Source organism: Perissodus microlepis, chromosome 5 (assembly GCF_051167445.1).
Source record: "Perissodus microlepis isolate ML-2025 ecotype Zambia chromosome 5, ASM5116744v1, whole genome shotgun sequence".
Lineage (NCBI taxonomy): Eukaryota > Metazoa > Chordata > Actinopteri > Cichliformes > Cichlidae > Perissodus > Perissodus microlepis.
In genome coordinates, this window is record NC_140465.1 from 30,758,982 (window position 1) to 30,786,144 (window position 27,163).

At 39.2% G+C, this 27,163-nt stretch overlaps 1 protein-coding gene across 3 annotated transcripts in view; it reads right to left on the reverse strand.

Annotated features, from left to right (window-relative positions):
- tafa3a (TAFA chemokine like family member 3a) overlaps window positions 1–27,163 on the reverse strand; it is a 105,343-nt gene that overhangs the window by 31,136 nt on the left and 47,044 nt on the right. For all 3 annotated transcript variants that reach the window (XM_084929349.1, XM_084929350.1, XM_084929351.1), the window contains one exon: window positions 5,866–5,978. In XM_084929349.1, coding sequence (XP_084785475.1) covers window positions 5,866–5,978 — 113 coding nt within the window. The remainder of the gene's footprint in view (window positions 1–5,865; window positions 5,979–27,163) is intronic.

Sequence of the window (27,163 nt, forward strand, 5' to 3'; positions counted from 1 at the left end):
ACTGTTTATTTATGGCTTTTTTATATATTTTTATAAATGTATAGCATCACGTTGTTAGGGCTGAAGATATTGAACAATAATAGAATTTAGACCAGCAAAACATCTAAAGTTAGCTAAGTGAAGTTACTTGGAAGGTCTTGTCAAAAATGTATTTATATCAAAGGGAACAATTTTAATAATAAACATGAATATTACCATTTTGAGGTATTTTAACAGTTAAGAAGACTAATCCATATCTCATCAAGAATATTTGAATACGAATATCTTTACAACACTGTATTCACTTTTTCATGCAGTCTTCATTAGCAGCCACAGTGGAAGATAACTTTATATTTATTTTCACTTTCAGTGTTTTTTGCTTATTTGGTGATCTGTGGAAATGGGAATACAGAGAGAAGCATAAATGAGTTAAGTATAAACCAAAGAGACATGCACAGGATAAAACAACTTTTTCAATAATCAAGCAATTTCATTTTAATATTTCTTCCACTGTGAAGAAAAAAAATCACTGTTCAAAACACAATGACTAAATCTACCCCAAGGCTATTCAAAGTTGGATAGTAACAAATTATATTATTTTGAGTTTCTAAAATGATCTAAGCCTTTAAACACTAAGAAAAAGCGCTCTGCTGCCGCCTGATTCTCATCAAGATCCATCAAGCATGAAAAGCTCTTTTTCATAGTCTTCCTTCCCTCCAGGCTGGCACAGGAAAACAAGTCTAATTTATCTAGTAAGCATATTTTAATTCATAATTTGTATTAATGTGACACATCCTAATATATCTTTTTTCCAGAAATTATTCTGATGGGGACAGTGTGGGGAACAAAAACTTTTTTGTTGGATTCTGCCATTAATTTGGTTAAGAGTGAAAAAAGTTGAAACCAATTTGCATAGAATACAAAAAAAAATCCCCCAAAGCATAAAAATCAGCTCGAGAACAAACCATTAGAGTGCATCACGCAGTTTTTAGAAAGTCTCCACCATAAGCAAATATGGAAATATTCTACTCTATTCAAATGAGAGCCAGTGCAGTTTCATCTTATTAATAAGGCGGCATGGCCCCTTGTGTGCATGTGAATATAGAACCGGAGTGTAAAGCTGATCCCTGAAGTCATTTTGCAATTTGTGTAGTTATCCATGAGCCATGTGGCTTAATGCTTGATATTTTAAAATCTAGCAAAGTTTACGACCTGTAAACAGCACTGCTTAGAGCGTTTTCTTTTCCCTCTCTCAACGAGTGGGAGCTGCTGCCATGTTGCATCGCACAGCCTCAGTGGGAAATGTGTTTTTCACGCCTGTTTTCCTCTCTCCTACATTTCCCCTCACAGACACTGACCAACAATCCACAAAGAGCTTCATTCCTGCTTTTTAAATGAAGCAGATTGAGCTGCTGTTAAAAGAAAGTGTCCAAGCATCTAAATAGCTGAGTAATGAGGCTCCCATTTGACCAGGCCACAACATCAGTCTAAATCCTATCGATGGGACCAAAACAAATTGTAAAGCCGAAAGGTAGTTGTTATCACGCTGGTTCTCTCTCTCTTGCTGGACCACTCTTCTTCTTCTTGCGCCCTCTCTCGCCCTTCATCTCCCTCTCCAGTCTTTCATGACCGGCTAATGAATGTAGATAGTGCTTTGGGGGATGCAGTGGTCTTATTACAGGGGTTATGTGTGCACGCTGTAAGCTCAGCATGCTCCAGTCAGGCAATGGTGAAAGGTTCAATTGCTTTGGCAAAGCCCCCACTTCAGTAAACAGAAGGGCTAAAGAGGTTTGTTTATTGGGCGCACCTTGGCTTGACCTCTGTAGCTCAGGGACAGGCTACGTGATTACAGAAGTGTCAGCGCAGCCCGGGCAGAACAGGGCCAGACTACTTTCATTGGCCCTCTCTCTCTCCTAATAAATCACAGGAATAAGCACACAAACCACATGAGTGGGACAAATGCAAAAACAATGAGAGTTCAATGTAAGCCTGATGATTTAATGGTTTATCCAGCATGTTTGCACTCAAACTAGTCGGATTTGGTGTTCTACTGTCAGTCTAGAGAGATATATACAGAACATATTGATTGGAATGATTAGTTTATTACTCCAATCATGGAATGATTGGAATGATTAGTTTATTACCGGTTCTGTTCATAATTTTTATGGACAGGATTTCTAGGCGCAGCCAAGTGGCGGAGGGCTTTCGCTTTGGTGGCCTCAGAATCTCATCTCTGATTTTTGCAGATGATGTGGTTCTGTTGGCTTCATCGGGTGAGGGCCTCCAGCTCGCACTGGAACGGTTCGCAGCCGAGTGTGAAGCACGGGAATGAGGATCAGCACCTCCAAATCTGAGGCCATGGTTCTCAGCCGGAAAAGGGTGGAGTGCCCACTCCGGGTCAGGGAAGAGTTCCTGCCCCAAGTGGAGGAGTTCAAGTATCTCGGGGTCTTGTTCGCGAGTGATGGGAGAAGGGAGCCGGAGATCGACAGACGGATTGGGGCTGCAGCTGCAGTAATGCGGACGCTGCACCGGTCCGTCGTGGTGAAGAGGGAGCTGAGTGTAAAAGCGAAGCTCTCAATTTACCGGTCGATCTACGTCCCTACCCTCACCTATGGCCACGAGCTGTGGGTAGTGACCGAAAGAACGAGATCGCGGATACAAGCGGCAGAAATGAGCTTCCTCCGAAGGGTGGCTGGCCTCTCCCTTAGAGATAGGGTGAGAAGTTCGGCCATCCGGGAGGGGCTCAGAGTAGAGCCGCTGCTGCTCCACATCGAAAGGAGCCAGCTGAGGTGGTTTGGGCATCTGACAAGGATGCCCCCTGGGCGAGGTGTTCCAGGCATGTCCCACCGGGAGGAGGCCCCGGGGCAGACCCAGGACACGCTGGAGAGATTATATCTCTCGGCTGGCCTGGGAACGCCTTGGTGTTCCCCCGGACAAGCTGGAGGAGGTGGCTGGGGAGAGGGAGGTCTGGGCCTCTTTGCTTAGGCTGCTGCCCCCGCGACCCGGCCTCGGATAAAGCGGATGAAGATGGCTGGATGGATGGATAGTTTATTACACGAGTAGGCGAAAAGGCAAGCTGTCCTGATGCTCACTCCAAAACAGAAACAATATGAAACATGGCCAAAGTATGTGGACATTTTGACCCCAGCAAAGGCAAAGAAGTAATTTCCTGAAGGAATTAAGTTGTTAAGTGTCACCTAGTCTTTGTAATTATAATAAATATTTGACAAAGTCAGCTGTTAGGATTCAGTTATAGGGTTGAAATGATTTAGATAATTATTATCATTACAGATCACCTAAAACACATCCAATTCTGCTGCTGTGCTCCAGCTTTCACCCTTTGCTTGCTCGGGTAAGTTCTCCACACTCTGGACTCTCTGTTCAGTTCATCTATGGTTCCCCCAACTACTCTGCACAGCCAGAGCAGTGAAAATAATAATTTGTTATTTTATCTCACTATACCTTCCTACATATTTAATTCATCAGTCACATATCATTAGTTCTGACTCATATTATAACAGCCTTCACATCAAAACGTGTGTAAACAGGCCTGCTGAGTGCAGCATTTTACATTGATTCTACTGGGGTGAAAATGACTGATGTAGTTTCCTCATACACCTCAAAATTAACTATATGGCAAATAAATCCATTTTAGGAAAAATCATGAAATGAGAGGTGATCGGGTTATATACACTATGTAATTATGTTATTATGTGTGGCTTGTGGTTTCAGTTTATCTGAAAGATGTTGGGTGAGGTAAGCTCAGCCTGTGCAGACCAGTCAAAGTCAGAGCACCTTTCCTTTATGGGCCTTTGTGCATGGTCATTATTCCAGGAAAAGCCCTGCCCCACACTGCTGTCACAGAGCTAAAAGCACATTATCGTACATCACAATGTGTAAATAATTCTTTATGAGTACCGGGGGTCTTTGTTCAAACAATGAAAAATGTGAAACGCCAAAGCACACAGAAGAGTATGGAAAGGTATGTTGCGTTTGTCCATATATTGTATTTTATCTTTTATGTTCCATATTTTGGAATGTTCCATATTTTATTTTATATTTCTTGAGGAAAAGCTGGTGAGACTGCTTTCCACTCTTGCACATCATGTATACATTTCACATTGTATTTGTTTTGAATGTTGTGTGTTCACAGTGGAAAAATTCTATTTTTATTATGTTTAGTTGTTTTATTTTATTATGTTTGATTGTTCGGTTGATGTTGGTGCAGTTATATACAATGCACTTACAATATAAAGTAAAAATGATTTAAGATGCAAAACAATATCACTGGTTGTGTAATGGAAATGTGTTTTATAGAACACTGAATCTGTTATAGTGAAATAAGTAAATGTGAATAATGCTGGTTTAGGACACAGGAACACAAAGTTAGATGTGGTGGAGCTCTCCATACTGATTTAAAAAGTGGAATGATTACATTTTACTAAAACGTATACCTTAAGTTAACAAGAAAATATTCAATAGCTGTGCACCTAGAAGTGAATGATGAATCAAATTATTAATCTAGCAATAGCAAAGTCAAAAAACAGGTTGACATACAGTTATATTTGCTGTCGAAACTTTTTCAGCCTGTTTTTGATTTGATTTGAACATACACAGACAAGGTATGTAGTGCAATCCATTTGTGACATATAATATGTACAGTCTCCTTGTGTAGTCTATCCTGTTTTGGCTCTATCAAAGTCTTTTGCTGGTTATATGTTTTCAGCTAACATGGAGCTGTTTCCCTCTAGCCACTGTGTGCTGTTTGTCCTCCAGTGGAATAAGGCTCATTATCTCAATGTGTAGTCACAGTTTCTACCGTTACGCCCAGGGATCAGGCCATCTCTCCATTAAGGAAAATCGCTTTGAAAGGTCTTGTCCTCTGCTTCAAACACACACACGCACACACACACACCGAGACGCATGCATGCACTTAGTGTACTGGTATTACTTTTTTCCATTTGATGCTTGACTTACAAGACTGCTAAACTGTTGAATTTTAATGTGCACAAAACACAACCTTAAAGTACATCTTTGCCTTGCTGTTTAGAAGCCAAGAAAGTTGAACAAATCATATCAATTTCTTTTTAAAAAGTCATTGAGGTGAAATGTGACCATAACATGTGGCTGAGCTATAAGGAATTGGGTCTGACATGCTGTGACTGTGGTACCACTTTGGTCAGAATGGATCCAGTGAAAGCACTCAACTGTAATCCTTCCACATCAGAAAACACATCAGGTGTTACATTTTTGGGGGGAAATGTTAGCCCATCATAGCAAGTAAAATAATAACTTAAAGTGATGATTTACAGCTCAGAATAAAAATTTAATAACGCAGTATGCATGCATAATTCCTAACAGGTACTGGTATAAATCCCTGGGAAGTAAATTACAAAGAAGTGTATGCAGGGAAATTTATTGGCTTCTCTCAATAATCATTACAATCTACTTAACTAGACATTTCAAGGACAATGTGAGCACAGTGATAGCATGTGTTTGTTTTTGTTCTAACTGAGCATGAATTGCCTTTAAATATGTATTCTGCTGGTGTGTTTGTCACAGTCTGCTGCTCCTGGTTTTTGCTTTTCTGCCCATCTTGAAGTCAAACAAGCTCATTATTTTCAAAAAAAATCATTTCACAAGATTTTGCTGGCTTTTAATGGGATAATACAGTGACTATATGCTTTCCTGAGTTTCTTCACTACAGAGGTTGATCAGACATAGTAACAGATTTTATTTGTTCTGGGCATCCTGCCCAGAACATCCTGCTGTGTGTGTGTTTCTGAGTTTCTGTATAGTATGAATGAACAATGATTTATGAAAGATAGCACTCTGTTCAGCCACTGGTCAATGGGAAACTAATGAATGGAAGGACATGCAGTGTACCTATGTGGCTCCTATGTGATGATGCACTGGTCAGCTGTCCCCAGAGAGACACCATACAGACGGTCAGCAGCAGCGCCCTTCCGTACATGCTCTGTAGGTCCCTCTCCTGCATTCTGGAAAAACAGGACAACAAAATCAGGAGTTAGCCATATTTGCATAATATGAACACCCAGATATACAGTCTGGCTCATTTCAGTTCAAGGACACAAATTCCCATAGCTATGACTTGGCAGTCACAGGTGGAATCTACTGAGTTTTAACTGGATTAACTCAAACTAAACCAACCCACACAAACAAAATCAATCTACCAGTATCTATTCATGTGTTTGAAAATGCAGAAAATTCAAAATTAAATTATTTCTCTTGAATTGAGTTGTGTTGATAACCTTTGGATCAGTAGGAAATATACACACCTTGTCAAAGTTCAGTTATTTCTTGGTTTTTTGGAAATGCATGCTGTTTTCCCATTGGTTCCATGTAGTGGGACACAACAAGCACAACTGCTTTGTATTTATTTATTATTGAATAAATTCACACAGTCACATGAAAACAAGGAGACTGTTTTCACAGGACTGATTAATTAATATCATATCTATAAAAACAGAGGTTTTGGCAGTTTGCTGGTGTGGTGTTAACACAATTGTACGATATTGTGCAGACGTCCCAGCAAATGTATCCAAAGGTCAAATGGTGCAATGCTCAGAGAAACTGAGAAAAACCCAACAGCTCCAAAAAGTTCATGACAGTACAATTTGAAACAGATCAAACAAGTATATCTTGTTTTGAAGGGCTGCCAAGAGAAAGACCTCTAGAAGGAGATAGCACAGTTTAGGTTTACAAAGCTGCACATGAACAAACCACAAGACTTGTAGATCAATGTTCTTTGGACTGATGAGATCTAAGTGGCGATGTCTGACATTGTGGCATGTTTGGTGAAAACCAAACACAGCATATCAGCACAAACACCAAATACCAGCTGTCAAACACGGTGGTGGAGGGGTTTGGGTTTGCTTTGCAGCCACAGAACCCGGACACCTTGCAGTTACTGAGTAAACTGTGAACTACTCCGTATTCTAGAGTCAAATGGGAGGTCATCTGTAAAACAGCTAAAGCCTAGCTGAAACTTGGTCATGCAACAGGACAATCACCATCAACAAAAAAGCAAATCCACAAGAAAATGGATAAAAAAAGAATCAATGGTCCAGTCAAAATCCAGATCTCATCCAAATGAATTCCTGTGCCTCTTGAGAGATCTATGCAAATTAATGCCCACAAATCTCAGTGACATAAAGCAGTTCTATACAGAACAGTAAAAATTTCTCCATAGTGCTGTGAGATCATTATAAAGAAAACGATTACTTAAATCTACTTCTACTTGGCTCTTAAATCATGGGGTTTAATTTTTCACAGGACTGCAAAGAGTCCTGGACAAAGAAATTCACTGGTGCTGAGGTTTCCTCTCTGTAGTAGTCAGACATTTTTTTTCATTTTTGTTTGTAGTTTGGTTTGGTTTAGACAACAAAACTGCTTAGTCAGGTAAAGGAAAATAATTTGGACACAATCAGGTGAATAGCTGTAAAATCTACAACATTTCCACAAAGCTTGTGCTGTCGTCACCACCACATTTCAACTTATTACATTACACTTGCACTGACATTTGAATGTGTGAAACCAGGATGATAGTATCAGTAACTGTATCAGCTAACTGCCAAACCACCAATTTGTGCACAATAACCTTAAAGCAGGCATCTCAAAGCCATTAGTGCTCATGCTACACTGCATGGAAACATGAAAAATTAAAACTACACTTTTCCCTTTATATGAAAAAATGTTCATATTCAATGAACCATCTATTTACATTTACGGTCCGATGGGCTTCCTGAGATGTTTTCAGAAGAGCAAGTACAATGTTAAAGTATGTCTCATAACCAGAGATGGGCAGTAACGCGTTACAAGTAATGCGTTACTGTAATCCGAATACTTTTTTCAAGTAACGAGTAAAGTAAGAGATTACTATTGCAAAAACGGTAATTAGATTACCGTTACTTTCCCGTAGGAACGCTGCGTTACTGCATTACTAAAACCGTGATTTATTTGTGAGAATGTCTCATGACAGTGATGTAAGCGAGTGTGACATCCGTGGCAACAGCTGTGTGCAGATCCAAGAATGGATAATATATTGAGTGCGGGAGAGAGTATGACCGTGCAGCGTTTAAAGCGTGGAAGTACTGACCTTACTTTGAGTTTGACTCCATAAAAAGTGACAAAAACATTAGTGTCCGTTGTGCGTGGGAAGAAAACGTCTTTTTACAGCGAAAAAAACCCCCCTAAAGTTCCAAGCAAGCACCACGTAATGGGAAATTCACAGAGAAACTCGCGGATTCTTCAACTGACCGCTGCGGCACACCTGCACCAGAGCAAACCTCCACCTACTCCACTCCTGCTTTACAGGTGAAAATAGAGCAACAGGACCGCTAGTCTTTGATTTTATTTATTTTCTGCTGTGTTGCACTTGCATCTATTTGAAAGACTGAGTGTAAACACAAAAAAATATATTATTTTAAATATTTTATTTTATGTGCTGGAATGTGCAGAAAATAGGTTTAAATGTTAAACAAATTTCTTCCAGTCAGAGAATGTTGCATATAATTAAATTTTTGCTTAATCCATAAAGTTAAAAGATTAAAACTAATAAAACAAGATTTAAAAAGAGACTTTTCCATTTGATTACATTTTGTATGATCGATTATGCAGAAAAAGTAGAATTGGGCTGAAAGATCTATCACTTTATTACCTATTCAGGTTGTAAATCGTGTTTTTAAAAAGTAACTAAGTAACTAAGTAATTAATTACTTTTGAAAATAAGTAATCAGTGAAGTAACGGGATTACTTTTTGGGGGAAGTAATCAGTAATTCGTTACTGATTACTTTTTTCAAGTAACTTGACCAACACTGCTCATAACATCCACATCCCAGGAAATTAAAACCTAAATAAAAAGTAGCATTTAACCTCTTTATCATTCATTGAACTACTTTCCATACACTTCAGTATGTTAATACTGACATCAACATGCAATATGTTTGATACCCCTCCCTTAAAGCTAATGAATAAGCTGAGGGAACTCCAGGATAACAAGTGATAAAGGGAAAGAAACAAACAAACAAACTTAAGAATCTTTTTGTCCTTTTTGTGCATTAGCCATTAGCTTCAAAACTGCAGTAGCTTATAAAATATCTCTGAAAATAGTCATTTTGTAAAAACATAATAAATTCTGTAAGCCTCTGCAACAAAGCCCAGATCAGTTTGCTGTATCACTACCTGGTATGACTGAGCCTATAATTTTAAAGTCATATTCACTTGTGAACACCTCTGGGGGGTTTTAAGAATTAAATGATTGTGTTTTATTTCACCAAAAGCTCAAGTGATGTGCAGTCCAATGATATGGAGCTGCAGATGTAGAATTTGGATGAAATTGCAACAGATGGATTCAGTAATAATTTCACAAAATTCATAACACCAGTTCTGGAGCGACAAATTAAGTATTTTTTTCTCTCTTCTCTCCCTACTTCCTATCTGTGAGTGTTGCTATTTGTGTGGTCTGTCTTACAATGCTCGGCTCAGTAAAATTTGTGTACTTTCAGATGATTGTTGTCCTGCAATACTCTCCATCTTCATCTGAGAGGCCCATGGAGAGTGGAACAATCAGCGGCTCGTCTTACTGCCAACAGAGCTGGCCTCCTCTCTCATGAGAAAGCAGCCGCAAATCGCAGCTCTGCTTTGAACTCTGTTCCAGTGCAGCAATTCAAATTAGTAAAATGCTTGGTTTCGTGCAAAAAGATCAACCCTTGCTTATCTGGCAGAGTCTCACATACGAGGGAGATGTTTTACTGTGACTGCCTTTGTACTGCCAGCCAGAGCTGGTGAGATATTAACACGGCACTCTAATTCTGTACAGGCTCAGACAGCTGATGCAATCAGGATGTTAAAAGCACGTACAGACTGTAGAAAAACATAGACACAGTGTCTGTAATATCACCCATAAATTCATCAAGGGACTATTTGAAGTCTGGGGTTTAGGTTTATGTTGCCGCTGTCTGCTGTTATTGGGATTATGTGAAACCAAAAAACAAGAAGCCTGCATGGATCTCAAGTGAGGCAAACAAGTGACATCGGGAACTAACTGTGTGGTGGGCTGAAGTACCTGTCAGTGCCTTTACATACTATATATTATGTACCAAGTATACACAAACTCCATTATGAATTTTTTTTTAAAAAGTATAAAAAAACTGTAGCAACTTTTAATGAGTTACTAAATGCATTTAAATCAGCTTTCCACGGGCTTCCACACTCAACCCGATATACCATGTGAACTTGTGTGACTTCCACAAGACATTAAATAACAGATACACACCGTTGCATCCTTTGTAATTTAAGGGCTTGATTTGATCTTTTACTTTGCTCGGCGGGGACTGACAAGTTAAATTAACTCCCACAGAGTCTGAAAACTAATTTTCACCTGTACTCTCAGACGTTTGGTGCAACACTAACGCATACCGTCTCCAACATTAGACCAAATGAAGTGGTAACATGATTAAAAAATGTGTCTTCACTTCTTTGGTCTGCTGGGGCAAAGTAGAGATCACTACTAGAAAAACACCACTTGTAATGGACTCCATCTCACTGTTAGTTTACCAATTTATTATATCCCTGTTTATCTAAGAAAAAAAAAGTACTAGACTCACATTAAACATTTCAGCGTCTTACTCTTATTTTACTTATTTGCGATTTGTTCCAACAAGAAAGCTGATCTGACAGCTGAACTCCAGAAATAATTGGAATTTGAGAGCACGCCACTGTGCTTTATGAAAATGAAACGTCTGTGACGGCAGAGTTTTGGTTTGGAGCTGCTAGGATGTCAGGTTTTATTCCAAATCTAAATCTATTTTAGCACATTATACTCCAATTTCCATCTTGCGTCTGTAGTGTTCAGGTGGCTTATTGGAGCTGGTTAACAAGAAAATTATTCCACCTGACTGATGTGGCGCTGAGACCAGGTGGCTCATCACAAAATGCCCTGAATGGGGTGGAATTATTTTGGGGACACATTAAGGCAGATTTTTACATGATGGAAACACACATACACATGTTGTGTTGATCAGTTTGGATGCACCCAACAAGTCTTTTCCAACCTTTGCACCTCATCTCATAAGTTATAGCTGCAGTAATAATAAGCTTGGTAGGTGCATTCCTGACATAGACTCCAAACTCTCAATGCCAACTGAATAAAAAATTGAAATGTGTTATTTCACACGACTTTACTGATAATATACAAATAACTATACACACTGGCAGTTTGCTCGTGTGGTGCATTGTAAATGTATAGTATGTGTGAATAAAATTAAATACTATTTTCCAGCAGTCTTTTGTGATGTCTTAATTTCATTTATTAATATCACAATGATACAATGATTTAAATTTATTTGCCAGCGATCCTTCACCATTGGCCAAGATAGAGTACACCCCAGATAGGTCACAAATCCATCGCAGTTCTAAAACAAAGAGACAAACAACCACACACTCATACATCTCCAACTATGGCCAATTTAAAAGCACCAATTAACCGAACAATCATATTTTTTGCGTGCAGGAGGAAACTGGAGCAACCAGAGAAAACCCACGGGAGCAAAGAGAGAACATGCAAACTCCACACAGCAAGGATCAAACCTTCATGCTGTGAAGCAACAACATAAAACCATGCTGGGCATTTTTTATCATTTTTTTTTATTATCATTATTTTTCTTCATTATGTTGTATTATGGTTATCTTTTGTCTGTCTGTTTTGGAAAATGTGGATGGATGACTCACCATCTGCAGACTAAACCCACAGGTACACATAAAGTAACCTGAACCTGAACCACTGGTGCGGGGGGGGGGGGGGGGGGGGGGTTATAGCACAGGGGTCTGTAAATTTTACATTTTTAAGCCACAATACACAAAAAGCCTGCACAGGAAATCAAAACATATTTAACCTTATAGTGTCTGCTTATTTAAGGTATTTGTTATATATTTTTTGATTTGTGACAGAAGGACAGCAGCAAGAGTGTGACACTAGCAAGAGCAAGAAACAACGACACTAACAAAAAGGCAGGAAGTCGAGCTCAGGGTGGTGGAGCTGAAAATTGTAGGATTTTTATTGGGAGTCACCAGGAGGGACAGGATTAGAAATGACTATATCAGAGAGACAGATCAGGTTGAGCAGTTTGGAGACAAAGTGAGGACATACTAAGAGGAGGTATTGAAGATATGCTGGATAAAGATATGAAGCTTGGCTACAGTGAAGAAGGACACAAACTGAAAAAAAGCTGAATTGATTATTTAAATTTTTTTAAAGTCTATTAAAAAAACATTACCTGAGCCTAAACAAACTGTTACTTAACTGAAGATATAAATAACATGAAATCTTTCCAGCACTTATTGCTCCACAGAGCCCCCCCCCCTTCTGTTTTTGCTATGCCCTCTTGCTGTCTCTCCAGCTCTCAGGTGTTTGTGTAACTGGGGTTTCCAGTAGGCGTGGTCAGGGGCTACAGCAGCTGTTTCATCACACCTGAGTGCCATTATCTCATCATCTGTAATACTTAAGGATAGACTTTTCCCCCACTTATTGCCAGATTGTTTAGGTAGCTATACATGGTAATGACAGGGTCTAAGCCTAACTATCTAGAATTATCTCCTTGTGTGTGGTTCACCTTCTCATCTTCTCTCCCAGGAATTCCTTGGTTTTGCTGCCCTCCAGTTTAACTGACACCTTGTGCACTCAGAATGCTGGAGTTTATCTCTCCAGTGCTGATGGCCAGATGAAGTCTCATGAAGCGTTGAAGCTTTCCAGCTTCATTTGCACACAATACCCCCCTGCTGTTCAAAACTTTTATTGTCGTGGCCTTTTAGCTGTCTTACAACAGTATCTGTGTATAATCACTACCAAAAACACTTTTTTAAAATTAAAACAAACAGAAGTCTATAAATGTCCATATGATTACAGTCAGTGTTTAAATAAATCCAACAGGATACGAGACGTTTATGTTAAAACTCTTCCAATGTTTTACAATGATGGGACAGGGATTATGCTTTTGAATACTGAAATGATAAAAAGTAAGAAATAATATTTTCTTTCCACGCTGGTAGGTTTTTCTTTTAGGTAATAACCTCTCCAGCTTTGGCAGAAACCCTTTCACATGGTACTGAGGAGGCAGGGGTGTACAAGTATCCCACAGCAAGCCTGCAAAGGCTTGGATATATGCAACTGCATAGATGATACCCATAGATCAGGTGTTGTTGTACCCCAGTTGCTTGGCACACAGCAAATACTTTGCAAAGAAAACAAAAACACAACTGGTGAGTATTATAGTAGTAGCATACTTCATATACTTCAAGCATATTATGTCCATCCATCATCAGTGACATCCCTTGTCCTTAAAGAAGCAAGGCTCAGAGAGCGCTTCATAAAAGCTTTGTGAAATGTCGCAACACACGCGCCGAAGCCTCGGAACAGTGCATCCCATCCCCATCCTCCATCTTGACTCAGACAAGCAAAAGTCTGTAAGCTCTTTGCAAATTTACCTGCCTGCCCACTCATTAAAACACAGATTACCAACTGTCTTTGTTACCTAAACTCTACTTACTTCCACATTAAAGCACTAAATATATCAGTCTGAGTCTGCCTTGGGATTTTTCTTTTTTTTTTTTTCCCCCACCTGTCCCGTTTGGTTCTTTTGCCATCAGAATTATTGTCTAAAGGCCAAGAAAGATGTCCAACGGATTTACTTTACCAAATGGACCATCCCGGCCTTGCCGTATTGGTCCATTTAATTGACCTTTGTTTTTATTGTTTATTTTATTTTATTTCACTTGCTACAAATGGGACAGACATGACTGGGGGAAGAAAAGGGAGAAAGAAAGAGAGGTGGGGAAAGAAAAACAGTGGAGAAGAGGAACGGTGATAAAGGGCAAAAAATGGATGCCGTGTAGCATGCCCACCCCCAAGGTCCTATATGTATGTGTTATGAGAGTGTGAGTAATGTGAATGTCTAAGTTGTGGGATAAAATTGAGGCACAGGCAGCCAGAGTGGGACAGAAGGGGGGATGCCTCCCCTGCACCCTGGTGACACACCTTCACCCCACGGCCCTGCATGTGTGGGTGATTGTGGTGGAGCGGGAAGAGGGAGGCAGCTGGAGATGGGGAGGGAAGGAAGGGAGGGGCAAGTGGCCCATCATCCAGCTGCCCCGCTGACCCCAGTAGGCACCCCCATACTCTGGAACCCACCAGGGAAAGAGGGCTCAGGCCCATCCGGACCGGCGCCCAGTTCAGCAGCGCCGCCCAGCCCCACAGAGCCCGGGGCAGCCCACCCGACCCCACCACAGAGAAAACTGCACCCACCCCATCATCCACTCATCTCCCAGACTACACAAGACAATAGACACCCAGACTGAGTTCTTCCTCCACTTCTCCTATATCTCTCCCCCACCTGCAGAGTGAGTTCCTGGAGAGAGGAGAACTCCTGCAAAGATGTAACAGCCTCCCCCACCGGTTGAAGAGCCCCTCAGGTGGCTCGATGCACCGGCGGCACCCCGCGCCAGGGCTAAGCCCCTATACACCCACCCGCCCACAATCCCGGCGACACACCAACCAGGACCCAAGCCCCCAAGGCCTAGCCAGGGCCCCAGCCCAGAGACGAAGCACCCCCAGAACCCCATGCCCGCCCCGGACCCACCCAGGGGCAGCCAGGCTACCAGGTCAGTAACCCTGCCTTGGGATTTTTCTTTTGGTCTGCAATCATGACTTGACTTTCATCAAGTCAGTGTTTAACAACGAAACATGACATTACAATCATCTAAAATAAATTTCCTGAACAATGTGTGCGCACGCTGAACTTGTATCTATAATTTCTGTCCAGAACAAGAAATGACAAAAAGGAAGAAAAAAAAACACAGTTGCCTACAATTATTAAGTGATATGTGGATGAATATCATTCATACATCAAAATATATTTTATGTGGCTTTACCATAATTACCAAGAGCTCACTATAAACACCCAGCCCATTCAAAAGTCCTTACAAAATGATGATTGTTCAGGACCTGCAGTCTTGATTTTCCATTGTGCAGGTTAGAGTTCTATGGGAATTCCTCAACTGCAGTCGATACTGTTGCTGTCTGATTTTTAAGAAATTATTTTAGTTGCAAAATGTTTTCCTTTCACCTTTTTCTATGTCTTGAATAAATGTCTTGAATATATTTTGGTTTTTTTCTTGAGTCTAACCATGTGATTTAATGTGCTGAGCTGTAATGAGTGAGAGCTGGTCACAAGAAAATGAAATAATTTAAATGGTGCACAAAGGCTTGAAGAATCAGATGCTAATTAGATATAGTTTTTGTACAAGTATACAAAACTGAACAAGTGACTCATTCTATAAGTCAGACATTAACTTGGTGAATTCATGACATTATCTTCCTTATTATATCAGGATAACCATATGATAGTAAACACGCATGTTGCATGTAGATGGAAAATTTTGTGTTGCATAGCAACCGCAGTAAAATTGTTGCACCCTTTGATCCAGTGCTCCTTCTGCTATTAGGGATCCTCAACGCTACTCACTGTGAAGTAAAGCTATTTCTCTGATTATAGACTGATGGACACTCATAAAGGACCCACAAATGTGTACACACACACACACACACACAGATGCACTGACGCACTCTTTCACACAACAAACTTACCCTAAAGCACCTATCGCCTTAGTGCAGCAGTGAGTCAATGTGACCATTAAGACAGAGAAGTGTGTTTACAGCTGATACATGACAGAGCGGACGAGCTCGAGGTGGTTGCTGCGGTTGGAGGGCAAAACAAAATCAGTGTTGTTGTTTATGTTAGGCGTTTTTGTTTACCTCTTATCTAATTATGACACACAGCTGGTTGCGTTCCAGTAGTCATGCCTCCGGCTAAGCCTTCCCTCAATTACATAAACAGCTTTTATACTGACACAGAAAACATGGCAAAATCTGCCAAACCAGACACAGCAAATCCTAAGTTCAGTGCATGTTGTACAGTAATACGCTTTTCATCTAGAGTACATGTAAGTTATCATAAGTCACATGGAAAAGTACATCTTACTCCAGGCTAAGTTTTTATTTTGTTTTATAATACAAATGCAATCAAGCACTTCTAAATCATGAAGCTTGGTTATTAATTAGATTTCCCAGCAGCATATTTAAGTACTAGGTGTTCCTATGGAATTACAATTAAGTAACACATTGTTTATGGCACATTTGTGTGTCTTATCTTCACATTTTCCAGTGTTTGTCAAGTGATTTTACATTGCACATAAAATTTATTTTTGTAGTTTTTATGTTTAGGTTACTCATGGACCACCACATTGATTTTTATTTGTTTTTAAATCAATACACCAATAAAAAAATGTATGTAAAATACATGTAATATAGATATCTGCTTATGACAATTCCAAGCATTACAAACCACATATGGTTAATATTTGGAATTTCCCTCTGTTAGTCAACATTCATGAATAAAAGTGCTATTTATTTTTTGTGATACAAATTGTCATAAAAAAGAAATATTAATCATAACCAAGATATGGATGAAAAAACATAATTATCTTAAGAAACAAATATATAAACAAATGACCACTACTGATGTTTACATCTTTTAATTTAATTAGGAATTGAACAGTTTCAGTCCCATTCACCAAATGGCTTGTTTGTGTCAGCATATACAACAGATGAGGGGCATGTTTTTGCTGTTTGTTGTATTTCATGCAAGAAGTACACTGTGTCTTCCTGTCCACTTGTGCCTACTTACATAACATTTTTTCTTTCTGTTGTTCCTGAATCTAGAACAAAATTTAGATCAGGAAGATCACCTGATACAGATGATTTTTCAAACGATATCTGGGATGGAAAGTTCAGAATGAGATTTTACATCCTTAACAAGCTGCCATTAGTGTTGGTTATGGCTGCGGCACACTGGCAGCCATGCAGAGTACCTCAATTCCTGGGCAAGAAGGTGCTTAGTTTCACAATTTTTTGAGATCATTCATTTTATTATTTGCTGGCTTCTCATATGCTTGTTTTGGACCAGACCGACTGCCAATCTCATCCGTCCTTTCAAACGAACTGTCCGACTTTGAATAGATCACCTGTTTGAGCAGGTGACCCATGTGCTGAACGTTAGAGTCCTCGTTACAGGGGCCTGGGTTTGAGTCTGGCCCCAAACTGTATTCCATGTGCTATTCCCCCACCCTCCTATTTACTGTTTGCATTGTCTTCAATAAAGACAAAAGGACTCTTGCTCTAAAAACTTTTCCTCTTCAGCATCTTCCAAATCTCCCCTCTCTTCTAAAATCACCAAGGTTCTCTGAGGAAAAAATATTTTCGCCATCTTGATGGATAAGAACTCACACAGGCAACGCTATTTATTAGTTATGTCCCACCCCCGAGCACACAGCACACAGTGTGAATGTGAGTGCCGACAGGTGTAGGCCTTTGAATTGTAACAATGCTGGAACACTGTGTGCGAAACACACATCCACACATATACAGAAAAACATACACACCAAGCAGATAAACACATCAACATACTCACCACTCACACACACACGCTAAGAGCAGGCCATGTAGGAGGAAGACAAAGTGAAGAGACACAGCACCTCCACACTTTTATGACCCATGGGTGACTGAAGGAGGGCTACGGTGTGAAGTCACTGAAAATTGGTCAGAAGGGTTAAGGTTTAGGTAAGGGATGAACTTGAAATGTATTTGTTATAATTACATGGCATTAAAACCAGTTAAGCACCCACACCCCCAGTACCGGGGGCAAAAGGAAGTTATAACCATTTAATTCGTTATAACTCAGGGTCAGAAATAGGTAGCATCCACAGAAACCATGTGTAGCATCCACAGAAACCTCTGAATCCCAGCTAAAACCTCATATAAACCACCAAACACAACAAAAGTTAGCTTCCAGAGCTATTACTGATTCCAAACACCAAGTTTCACCACGCTCTGATCAAAATTCACTGAAAGAGTTGCAAAAGAAGACTACAAAAACGTGTAGCGCCGCAAATGCGCTAAGACAGAAATTGACTTACTGTCCCAGTTTCCTTAGTTATTTTTGCTGGTAGCCAGTAGCCCCGTGATTATCAGCAGCTACCGCGGCTAACTAGCCGCATCAGAGGCATTTCGTCAACAACCGCCATTTTAGACCCAGCTACAGACATGTGACTGGACATATGCCACATGTCATAAATTTGGGCCCACGTGAGTCTGGCCTAGCAACTTCTAATTGGGTGAAGTGAAAGTGGCATCGTTACCATGATTATATTGGCTCAAACGACTAAAAAGAGGTATCAATCATGCAAATCGGCCAAAAGGTGCCAAAGTTCCAGCTCCTCAGAGTTTAAACAGCCAGAGGACATTTAAACTCACCTGCCCTGCATGTGGTTAATTCTTCAAAAATATTCAAAAACAAGCATTTTTAGGCATGTTAATGAAATTAAATCATTTCTGCTCTTACCTAAAAAAATTCAACTGACATATGGTGTCCAATGTGTGCCAAAATTGGACTTCTTGTACAAAGCCTGGATATTTATGTATTAACAGTGCTGTAATTTTTCACTGTTTCACTTTAGAAACATAAATCTTTGCACAGATGATGTTTATATGTTGGTTACTGAATTTCTGGAATAAAGAAATACATAAAATGTGAACTAAAACATTTTTGAAAGGGTTATATGCTAAAAAAATAAATAAATAAATAAATATATAAGGTGAGGAAAAATCGACTTACTTTTTCTGTGTTCCAGCCTCAGTAACTTTGACACAGTAACATCTGCTGCAATATTTACACTTCTGATGAAATCTCACAAGTGGTAGCTTTATTTTGATACCAAGATCGTTTACACAGAGTTTGTAATTGCAGAGAAATACTCCATTTATTTTTGGTATTTCATTTTCGAGCAGGGAGCTCAGAAAAACCCCTGGGGGCCAGGGGTTAAATACCAAACCTACATCAACAAAAGTGTATTACAATAATATGAATACCTGTTTTCACTCATGCACTATTTCAGAAACTAGGCTGTCAATTGCATTTTCTACAATTAACAGAAAACTAAGTATGAACAAGTCTTTGTGCAAAAATAAAAAATTAAACACAGGAATATTTTTATGTAAAACTGACAAACTGTAAAACAAATCAAATTACAAGTCTGTCAATTAATAAATTGATTTATTAACCCTTTAAAGCCGGTTGGAGCTGGCATGCTCTGTTTTGCATAACTATTTTTAAATCCCGGTAGCTCTGCAACCACATAAGCTAGCGCAATAATTTTTTTTGCATATGAAACCGGAGGAGTTGTACTTAAATCTTATGCCATCAGCTTGTTTTAGGTCACAGTTTCCTTCCACATATAGCTTTGCAAAAACTGCATAAAAAGCGCTTGCAGCAACAAAAACATAATATTCCAGAAACACGCTTTGCAGATCCGATCAGCTCTTCATAACACTTCCTACGTTGGAATAGACGTCAGCCATTACCTGCCCGAAACAGGAAGTGACGTCATTTTCGCGGAAAATGTAGTTTTTTTTTACCATCAGGGCCTCATGAGCCTATACTGGTGTTTTTAAAAGTTATGTTTGACTTTATGACTTTCTGGGATGCTTAGGACTCATATTGTACTGCTGGAAATAGTTTATTTTGATGCATATGCTGCTTTTTTGCAAATTTGCAGTATAATATTTATTTTCGTTTTTCCTGCAGTATATAAAAATTGGTGTATTTCAAAAATAAAACTATGAAGACACTGAAAATAAATTTCCTGTGGTAGGAAACTATTTTGTGCAACTTTTTTGTATTTACAGTTTTGAGGGATAAGCCTCTTAAATTTCTCTAACTAGAAATATATGTTAAAAAGCAAAAACGATTTTCAATTTTTTTGTAGTTTATTGCACTTTTTTTGCAATTTATGTAATTACTATGAACTTAATGCATACATATTATTAAAATCTGGGCTATAATGGTTGTATTGATGTATAGCAACTTGAAATGCTCCCAAAAATGGCACTACAGCATGTAAAAATATAATATAAGCTCTGGCGGACTTGGTTCTATGGTAGGTCTTAAAGGGTTAACTGTTAATCAGACTTACCGAAAGAAAACATACATGAAACAAAAGATTTTTACTTCAGCACTCAAAATTTAACTGTTTTTTTACTTTCAGATTCACTAAGTTGCAATCTTGAAATCAAACAATACAAAATATGTAATTTGTTCATCTATTTTGTTTTTGTCTAATTCACATGGACCCAATGCAGAATACTGTAATAGTCAAGTACTCACCTGGATCACTGTGTAAGGGTAACTCATTGTAACTGATAAATTTCATGTTGGAATCAAATTAATCTTGTGATCTATGTTAACAATAAGCTGTGTAAACCTGAGTTATACTGCAGTATGAAAAGTATGCATCATTGTTAGCACTTAGGAGTAAGTGGTTCAGTGCACCAAAACACGAAAATCTTTCAATTTTTTTTAAGGCAGACAATTTGAATTTAACACTCGGGCAGCTGGACTGCAGCTTATGAAACAGATCTTCTGCAGTAATTTAAGCAACATAGAAACAAGAAGATGCAAACGTAAAACACACTCTGTCATTATTTTCAAGTGTTGTGACATTTGAGGGAAACAACTGCAATTCTAATGTCTGAATTGCCTGTCTGTGATGAACTGCTATTTTCTAGCTACTTGCGCCGAGATACCTAATTTAAGCATCTCTCTCGATAATAATGCGTTAAAATGCAGAAAAACAGACGGTGATGATCCAAAAGGCTGCTGGAACGACGGCTTAACAAAAGGATTGTAATGACAGGATGAAGGGGAAAGCGTGCTACTTAAATCCCTACATGAATGGATTGAGGGAATGGCCATTTCCATAAAGTGATGGAATTTGCTCCAAGCGTGTGGTTTGGGGTTTTTTTTTTGCACCCACAAATCTCAAGCAATCCAAGAGATAACTGGAAAGAAGAAAAAGATTTCCATGTTGTACAACTGAACGCCATGGGAAGAGAAATGACAGATGAGCATCACACAGGCTGTCAGTGACAGCTTTAACTCAGCAGGACTGATTACCTGACAAAATTATAACTTCTCAGGGAATAGTTCGGGCATGTAATCAAATGCACAATTAACACGGCAGCATATGGCTCAGTTGGCAGTCAAGTGCAAGATGATGTAAGTATGTAAATACAACAGCATCACACAACACCAGGAGGGGCTGTGAAATCTTAAAATAAGATGTGTTCAACTTGCAGGTTTGGCTCATTAAAAAAGACGGTGACACGTGTTTTAATTGTTTTCTGTCAGTGTCATTTTAACTCTCACTATCTGCAATACTGAAGGGCATCTATGAAAATAACTATAAACTACACATGGACTATATGTTAACATATAGGAAATCTTTTGCAGGGCTCTAGAGTGCGACCAATTTGGTCGCAAATGCGACCAAATTTTTCAGTGGTGAGACTAAAAAAAATATTTGGTTGCACCTGTGCGACCAACTGTTCGGGTAGCAAAAAATAAAAAATAAAAAATCTGCAACCTTCCCTGTGGTCAACAACAGACACACATTATGCCCCTATCGTGGACTAAACCAATCAGAGATAGTAAGGGGCGGGACCTCTCTGATTGGCCATGGTCCAGTTGAAAGTGCAGGTGGAAGTGGGAGGTGAGTAGCTTGAATAAAGCGATATCAATTCATTAAATCCTGAATCGACTTTTAAATATAACTGTGTTTTGCCAGAAACGCCAGATTCTCAGATTAAAGCTCACAAAACCATTTCAACAACAACCAAACAGCAGATGAGAGCAGGTACACGGATTCCACACAAAGACGTAAACACAGAACGGACCCGACGCATCAGAATTAACTTTGTCTTTCTCGGCTTTCTTACCCGACGGCCCGTAGACGGACACGCTGTCGGAGCTTAGCGATTCTGATGCGTCCGGTCCGCGCTGTGATTACGTCTTCTTGCGCTGATTCTGAGCTGCAGGTTTTGTCTCTCTCCAACCAAAATTCACCGAGCCAGCAGCAAAAGAAGCAGCAAACTGCGCTTCACATTTGATCAATGTCGTCATGAATTTTGCTGTTTTCCTTCCACGACTATTAAAATCACACTCCATGCACAGCTATCTCTCTCTCTATCTCTCTCTCTCTATACTTCAAGAACAGTTTCCCGTCTCCAATCTCTGTTTTCTGTATTATTCATTCGCTTATTACCCACCAGTCTACCGTTGTTTACAGCGCTGTCGGCTACTGTCTTTTTCTTTTCTTTTTCTTTTTTTCACTTAAATGACCTCGGACAAGAAAGCCTATTTTTTCTGTTGTTCAATTCTGAAGAAATTTTAACTTTATATGCAGAACATTGTAGAATATTTTTAAGGTTATCTGCTATAAAAAGCCAGACCAGGAAAATCTCCTTCATGTTTTTCTGTGTTTTATTCTCAGTTACTTTCACACAAAGGCATCTGCTGTGATGTTCACAATTCTGATGAAGTCAGTACTGATAAATGATCAGAATTATAATATTTCTGACTGTCTGAGGCTAAGTTGAATCGAATCGGGACTTTGAAAACCGGAATCGAATGGATTATAGAAATCAGTGATGATACCCAGCCCTAGTGAGCAGCCTAGGCACGACAGAAGTGGATGTAGCTGTAATAGGAAAAGAACTATTGCTAACTTTTCTGTTAAGTTAAGGCCTGATCCTTCTGAAATTCATAGCCAGTGCTCTGACACGGTGTCATCAATCTTTGAAAGCTGAAAAAGCACAGTGTATCCAGAAAAACACATTATATTATATAAATTATTATAAAATTTGTGTGCGCCTAACTTTTGTGCCCGTACGCCTAACTTTAAAAAGTTAGGCGTACCGGTACGCCCATGGCAAAAAGTTAGTCTAGAGCCCTGTTTTGCCAAATCATGTCATCATAGTTTATAGTTCATACTTTATATATTTTTTTCAAATAAGCCTAATATCCTCCTCCAGTTCCAGGTGTGACCTGACCAACATGCTACTATATGCTTATCAGAATAACAAAAAATGTATTCTACAGCATCTTTCCAGCAAACATTCTAGATTTAGCCCCATAGATGTCATAAGGTAAACTGTCTTACATCAAAAAAATAAAATGTCATGCTTTTGGGTTAACATGACCACTGTAAATACAAATTTGCAGTACAAAATTACATTTAAGTAAATATTTTTACAGTGTATACTTAAAAAGCCAGTAACTGAATGCTAGGATATCTGCCAGAAAAGCTGTTAGGGGTTCAAGAAGCTTAAGTACAGTTTAATGTTTCACCCATTTAATGTAGTGTTATCCACCTGCTATAGTGTCAATCACTAATTGCAATGTACTAAGTGTAGCTCGGGCAAACGGACGAGGACAACAGAAAGAGACACCAAAGAGTTTAATTTCCACTTTAGAAAAAAGATGGATGTATGGATATCAGGAGGTGGAAGAGCACCATCTCACATTTTCTCATGCTTTCTCGTGTTCAAGGTTATTCTGCATGTTTTTTATGTAAAACTGTTAACAGGAAGAGTAAGTTAATCAGAAGCATCGGATGCAAGGGTTATGGCTTTTGTGTTAAAAAGAAATCCCTGGTGCACAGAGCTGTCTGCAAGCTTCTAATACACTGGCAGAATCTGTGCAAAACTGAGCCTTTATCAAGGCAGGTTGAATAAGAAGATTTGTTCTCAAAGTGCTTCTAGAAGCAAGTCTACAAGAAAGTCTTGTCACCCAGCAGCTTTATCCAGACACTTATTTAGGTAGTCATTTTGAAGACCCTATCTAAATGTGGGACTAAAGACACAGCAATAGCTTTTATTTCAATGGTCAGAAGATCATAACAACACCACACACAGAGTCACCAGTCAAATGTGATTAAAAATGTTTAAAGTTTAAAAAGTCCCAACTCCATTGAGCCCTTTGCACATGCATAGTGTGCCTTTATAGCTCCACTAATGGCTCAGTCCAGAGTGCCAACTGAACATCTACAGAGATAAGACGAATGGCTCGGGCTCCTACTAAAGAAATTCAACAAATAGACACCCAGAGCCAAGAAAATTTCTAAGTAGTCATTATTTTTGATAAGATAATGAATACATATTTCCAACATTACACAGTTAAAACAGTACCAAATCTATTCTGCATCAGTGAAACGATATGAGTGGCTCACATGCTGTTAAAATGATCTTATTTCCAATTTCAACATTAGTATTTTGTCCAGTGATTTATCTGCTCACTTTCTTTGAGCCTTGCTGTCGATGTTCTTTAAACTCATTCTAATCTGGCATCTGCCTTAAGAGCCACACATCACTCCTTTCTCCCATCATCCCAGTTATCCTGGGCATCTCAGCTGGACTCATCATCAACCCTCTGCTGCACTGTGTAGTGTGAGTCAAGACTTTCTGTCACTGTTGGTGACTTTTATCTGGGGTGCAGGTCTATAATGATTCTTAACAGCATTATGTAACTGTCAAAATAGTCACTTTTCTGTATGCTTATGTTTCTACAATACATTTTGCTCCTTTGTTCTAAATTACTGCCCATTTTTAAACATATGGGCAAAATAACAAAAATATAACTATAAACATAGTTTAAGAAGAAAAAAGTAGCATTTTGAAGTATGTAACAACAAAAAGTCAGATAACACATAGGTAAAGACTGTGCAGCCAGTTGTATTTTTATACTAGTCCAGTAAAGCTTGCCCCATTCTGCATCCAGATACAACTGCAACAGTATTTGAAGATTATAACACCTGCACTATCTAAGAATGGCTCCAAGATATCTGGTGAGCAAACTGCCCTACAGTCATGGCCATGAATCTATGTTTTGAAGCCAGAGAGATAGAGGAAGCTAGAGATTTTCAATTCTGCTGTGTATAAACTTGATTTTCGTAGTTATTTCTGGTTCAGCAACTCACCACAATCAAACTCTGTGACTTGCAGGCTCCCATTGTGCCTAATGCTGACAGAGAAAATTGGAGTTATGAAAAACAGCGGTAAAGGGGTGGAGGAGTGTGGCCTTGTTCCAGCATTTACTCCCCGCTGGGCTTAGTGTGGTGTTATTTTGGAAGCAGCAGTCCAGAGGAGGCCGTGTACTTAGTTCCAGAAGCCAACATTAGGCTCCGACCTGCTGGAAAACATCCCCTAGGGTGCAGAGGCAGAGGTCGTTTTAGTGTATCTGGAGTCTCTGACACAGTTGGCTAGTCCCTGTGTCTAGTCCTGTCCTTTTCTATCTCTCCATCTCCTCCACTATTGTAGTCCAGCGAGGTCTACTTGCTTCTGACTCATCTTATGTCCTCACAGCATGTTCTGTGCCACCGGACACACGGTACAACGCAGCAGGGATCAGATAGCTGTCCTACCGCATCATCACATTGCACAGGCACGAGGGAGCAGAGGAAGAGTAGGCCACGCTGGCTTTGGACAACAGGAGTAGCACAGAGAACTTGTATTTGCTTTTCTGCTCAAAAACATTTGCAAATTACGCACCAAACTGCATTCAGCAGACTGTACATCTCCAGTCAAGCATCACAATGAGAGCTAAAAAAAATTCAAAAACAAATTCTTGATTTACTGTACAGTTACATTAATATTTATAAATCACCATTCAGTGCTTGTTAGTATGCAGCAGAGATGCACATCCTCCTGAAACTACTTAAAGATGAAAGATGTAAACAGAGCGTTTCATCATCAGATCATTTACTCGTGACACTTATTTACCCACTGTTAACCATTTATAAATAGGCATAATGAGTTATCACATTATGATTTTTACAGCATTATATACAGATGTAGTGAGGGAGCTCGTGCTGTAACAGAATAGGATTCAAGGAATAGGGTGAGATGGAGTTGGATGATCCTCTGTGGTAAACCCTAAAGGGAGTAGCCAAAAGAAAAAGATTTTTGTAACATTAGGGGTTTATACATTCACCTGGCAAGCAAAAGGTTGCTGGTTCAATTCCAGGTGAAGACACATATCCCCTTTGGAGTTGCATAAAAAGTGATCCAAATTAAATACGTGGAGAAAGTAGCTTCTGTCGTCAACAGTAGATGCAGTATGCAGTCAAACAGCCATAGTGGGTATTGCGGCAGGTTGTCCACTAAAGTGCATCCTTGGGCATGACACCATGCCCACCGCAAGGTGCGTGAGTTGGTGTGTGAATCTGTGTGTGATAAACATATTTTAAAGTGCTTCACTGATGATGTAACTTTAGGTCATTAGCTATTTCTGATCTCAGGACTAAAGAAGTTTAAAGGCATTATCAATTTACTGTCAGTAATTTATTAATTAATAGTGTATATATACTTAAAGCGTTTATGTTTTTAAATCTGCAGTGTGTAAATCATTTAAAATGCATTATTTATCAGTAATCAGTGGTGCATTTCAAAAAGCACAGGTTATTTGTTACAATATGGAAGAATAGGTTATTTGAACCTTTAATTTGTAACTTCGTATGAGTCACAAACACTCGTAGGGCTGCCAGTAATTAATAACATGCAAAACCTAAATCCGAATCACAATTCAAAAAACAAATTATGTGGATAAATGCTATCTCAGTCTCTCACAGAATTTATGATCTTGAGGATACATTTGAGTAATTTGCATTTTAAACACTAAGACAGGTTTGTGAAATTTACTTGGTTATTTTTCTAAATTATTTTGCCGTTGCAGCTCTGTTATTACATCTGATATTGAGTTAGTCACAAAATGCTTTGTGTGTGTGTGTGCGTGCGTGCGTGCGTGCGTGCGTGCGTGTGTGTGTGTGTGTGCACGTGTCTGCATGTGGTACTATGTGTACTACCAACTTCAATGAATATTCAAAACCGTGAAAAGTATTTTGACATAAACTGAATGTGTGAGCCAGCCATAAGCTGTAATAAGATCAAAGTAATGCTAAGTGGATATTCAAGCTTTATTTTCACATTTCATCCAACAATGTGTCTGCTGAAGCAGAAAATTATCCTGCTGCTTTAAAGCAATATAAGTCACTCTACAATAAACAGTATTCACTCGGGTCCTCATACCCGCACAATTAAGCTCCAACAACTGACTGAGCAGATAAGAACTATCAAGGAATGAAGCCAAAATAAAATGAGTAATGATGGCAATAAACCAGTAGACCAACAATCTCTGTGTGTGGAGTTAAGGCTGCTCTCCA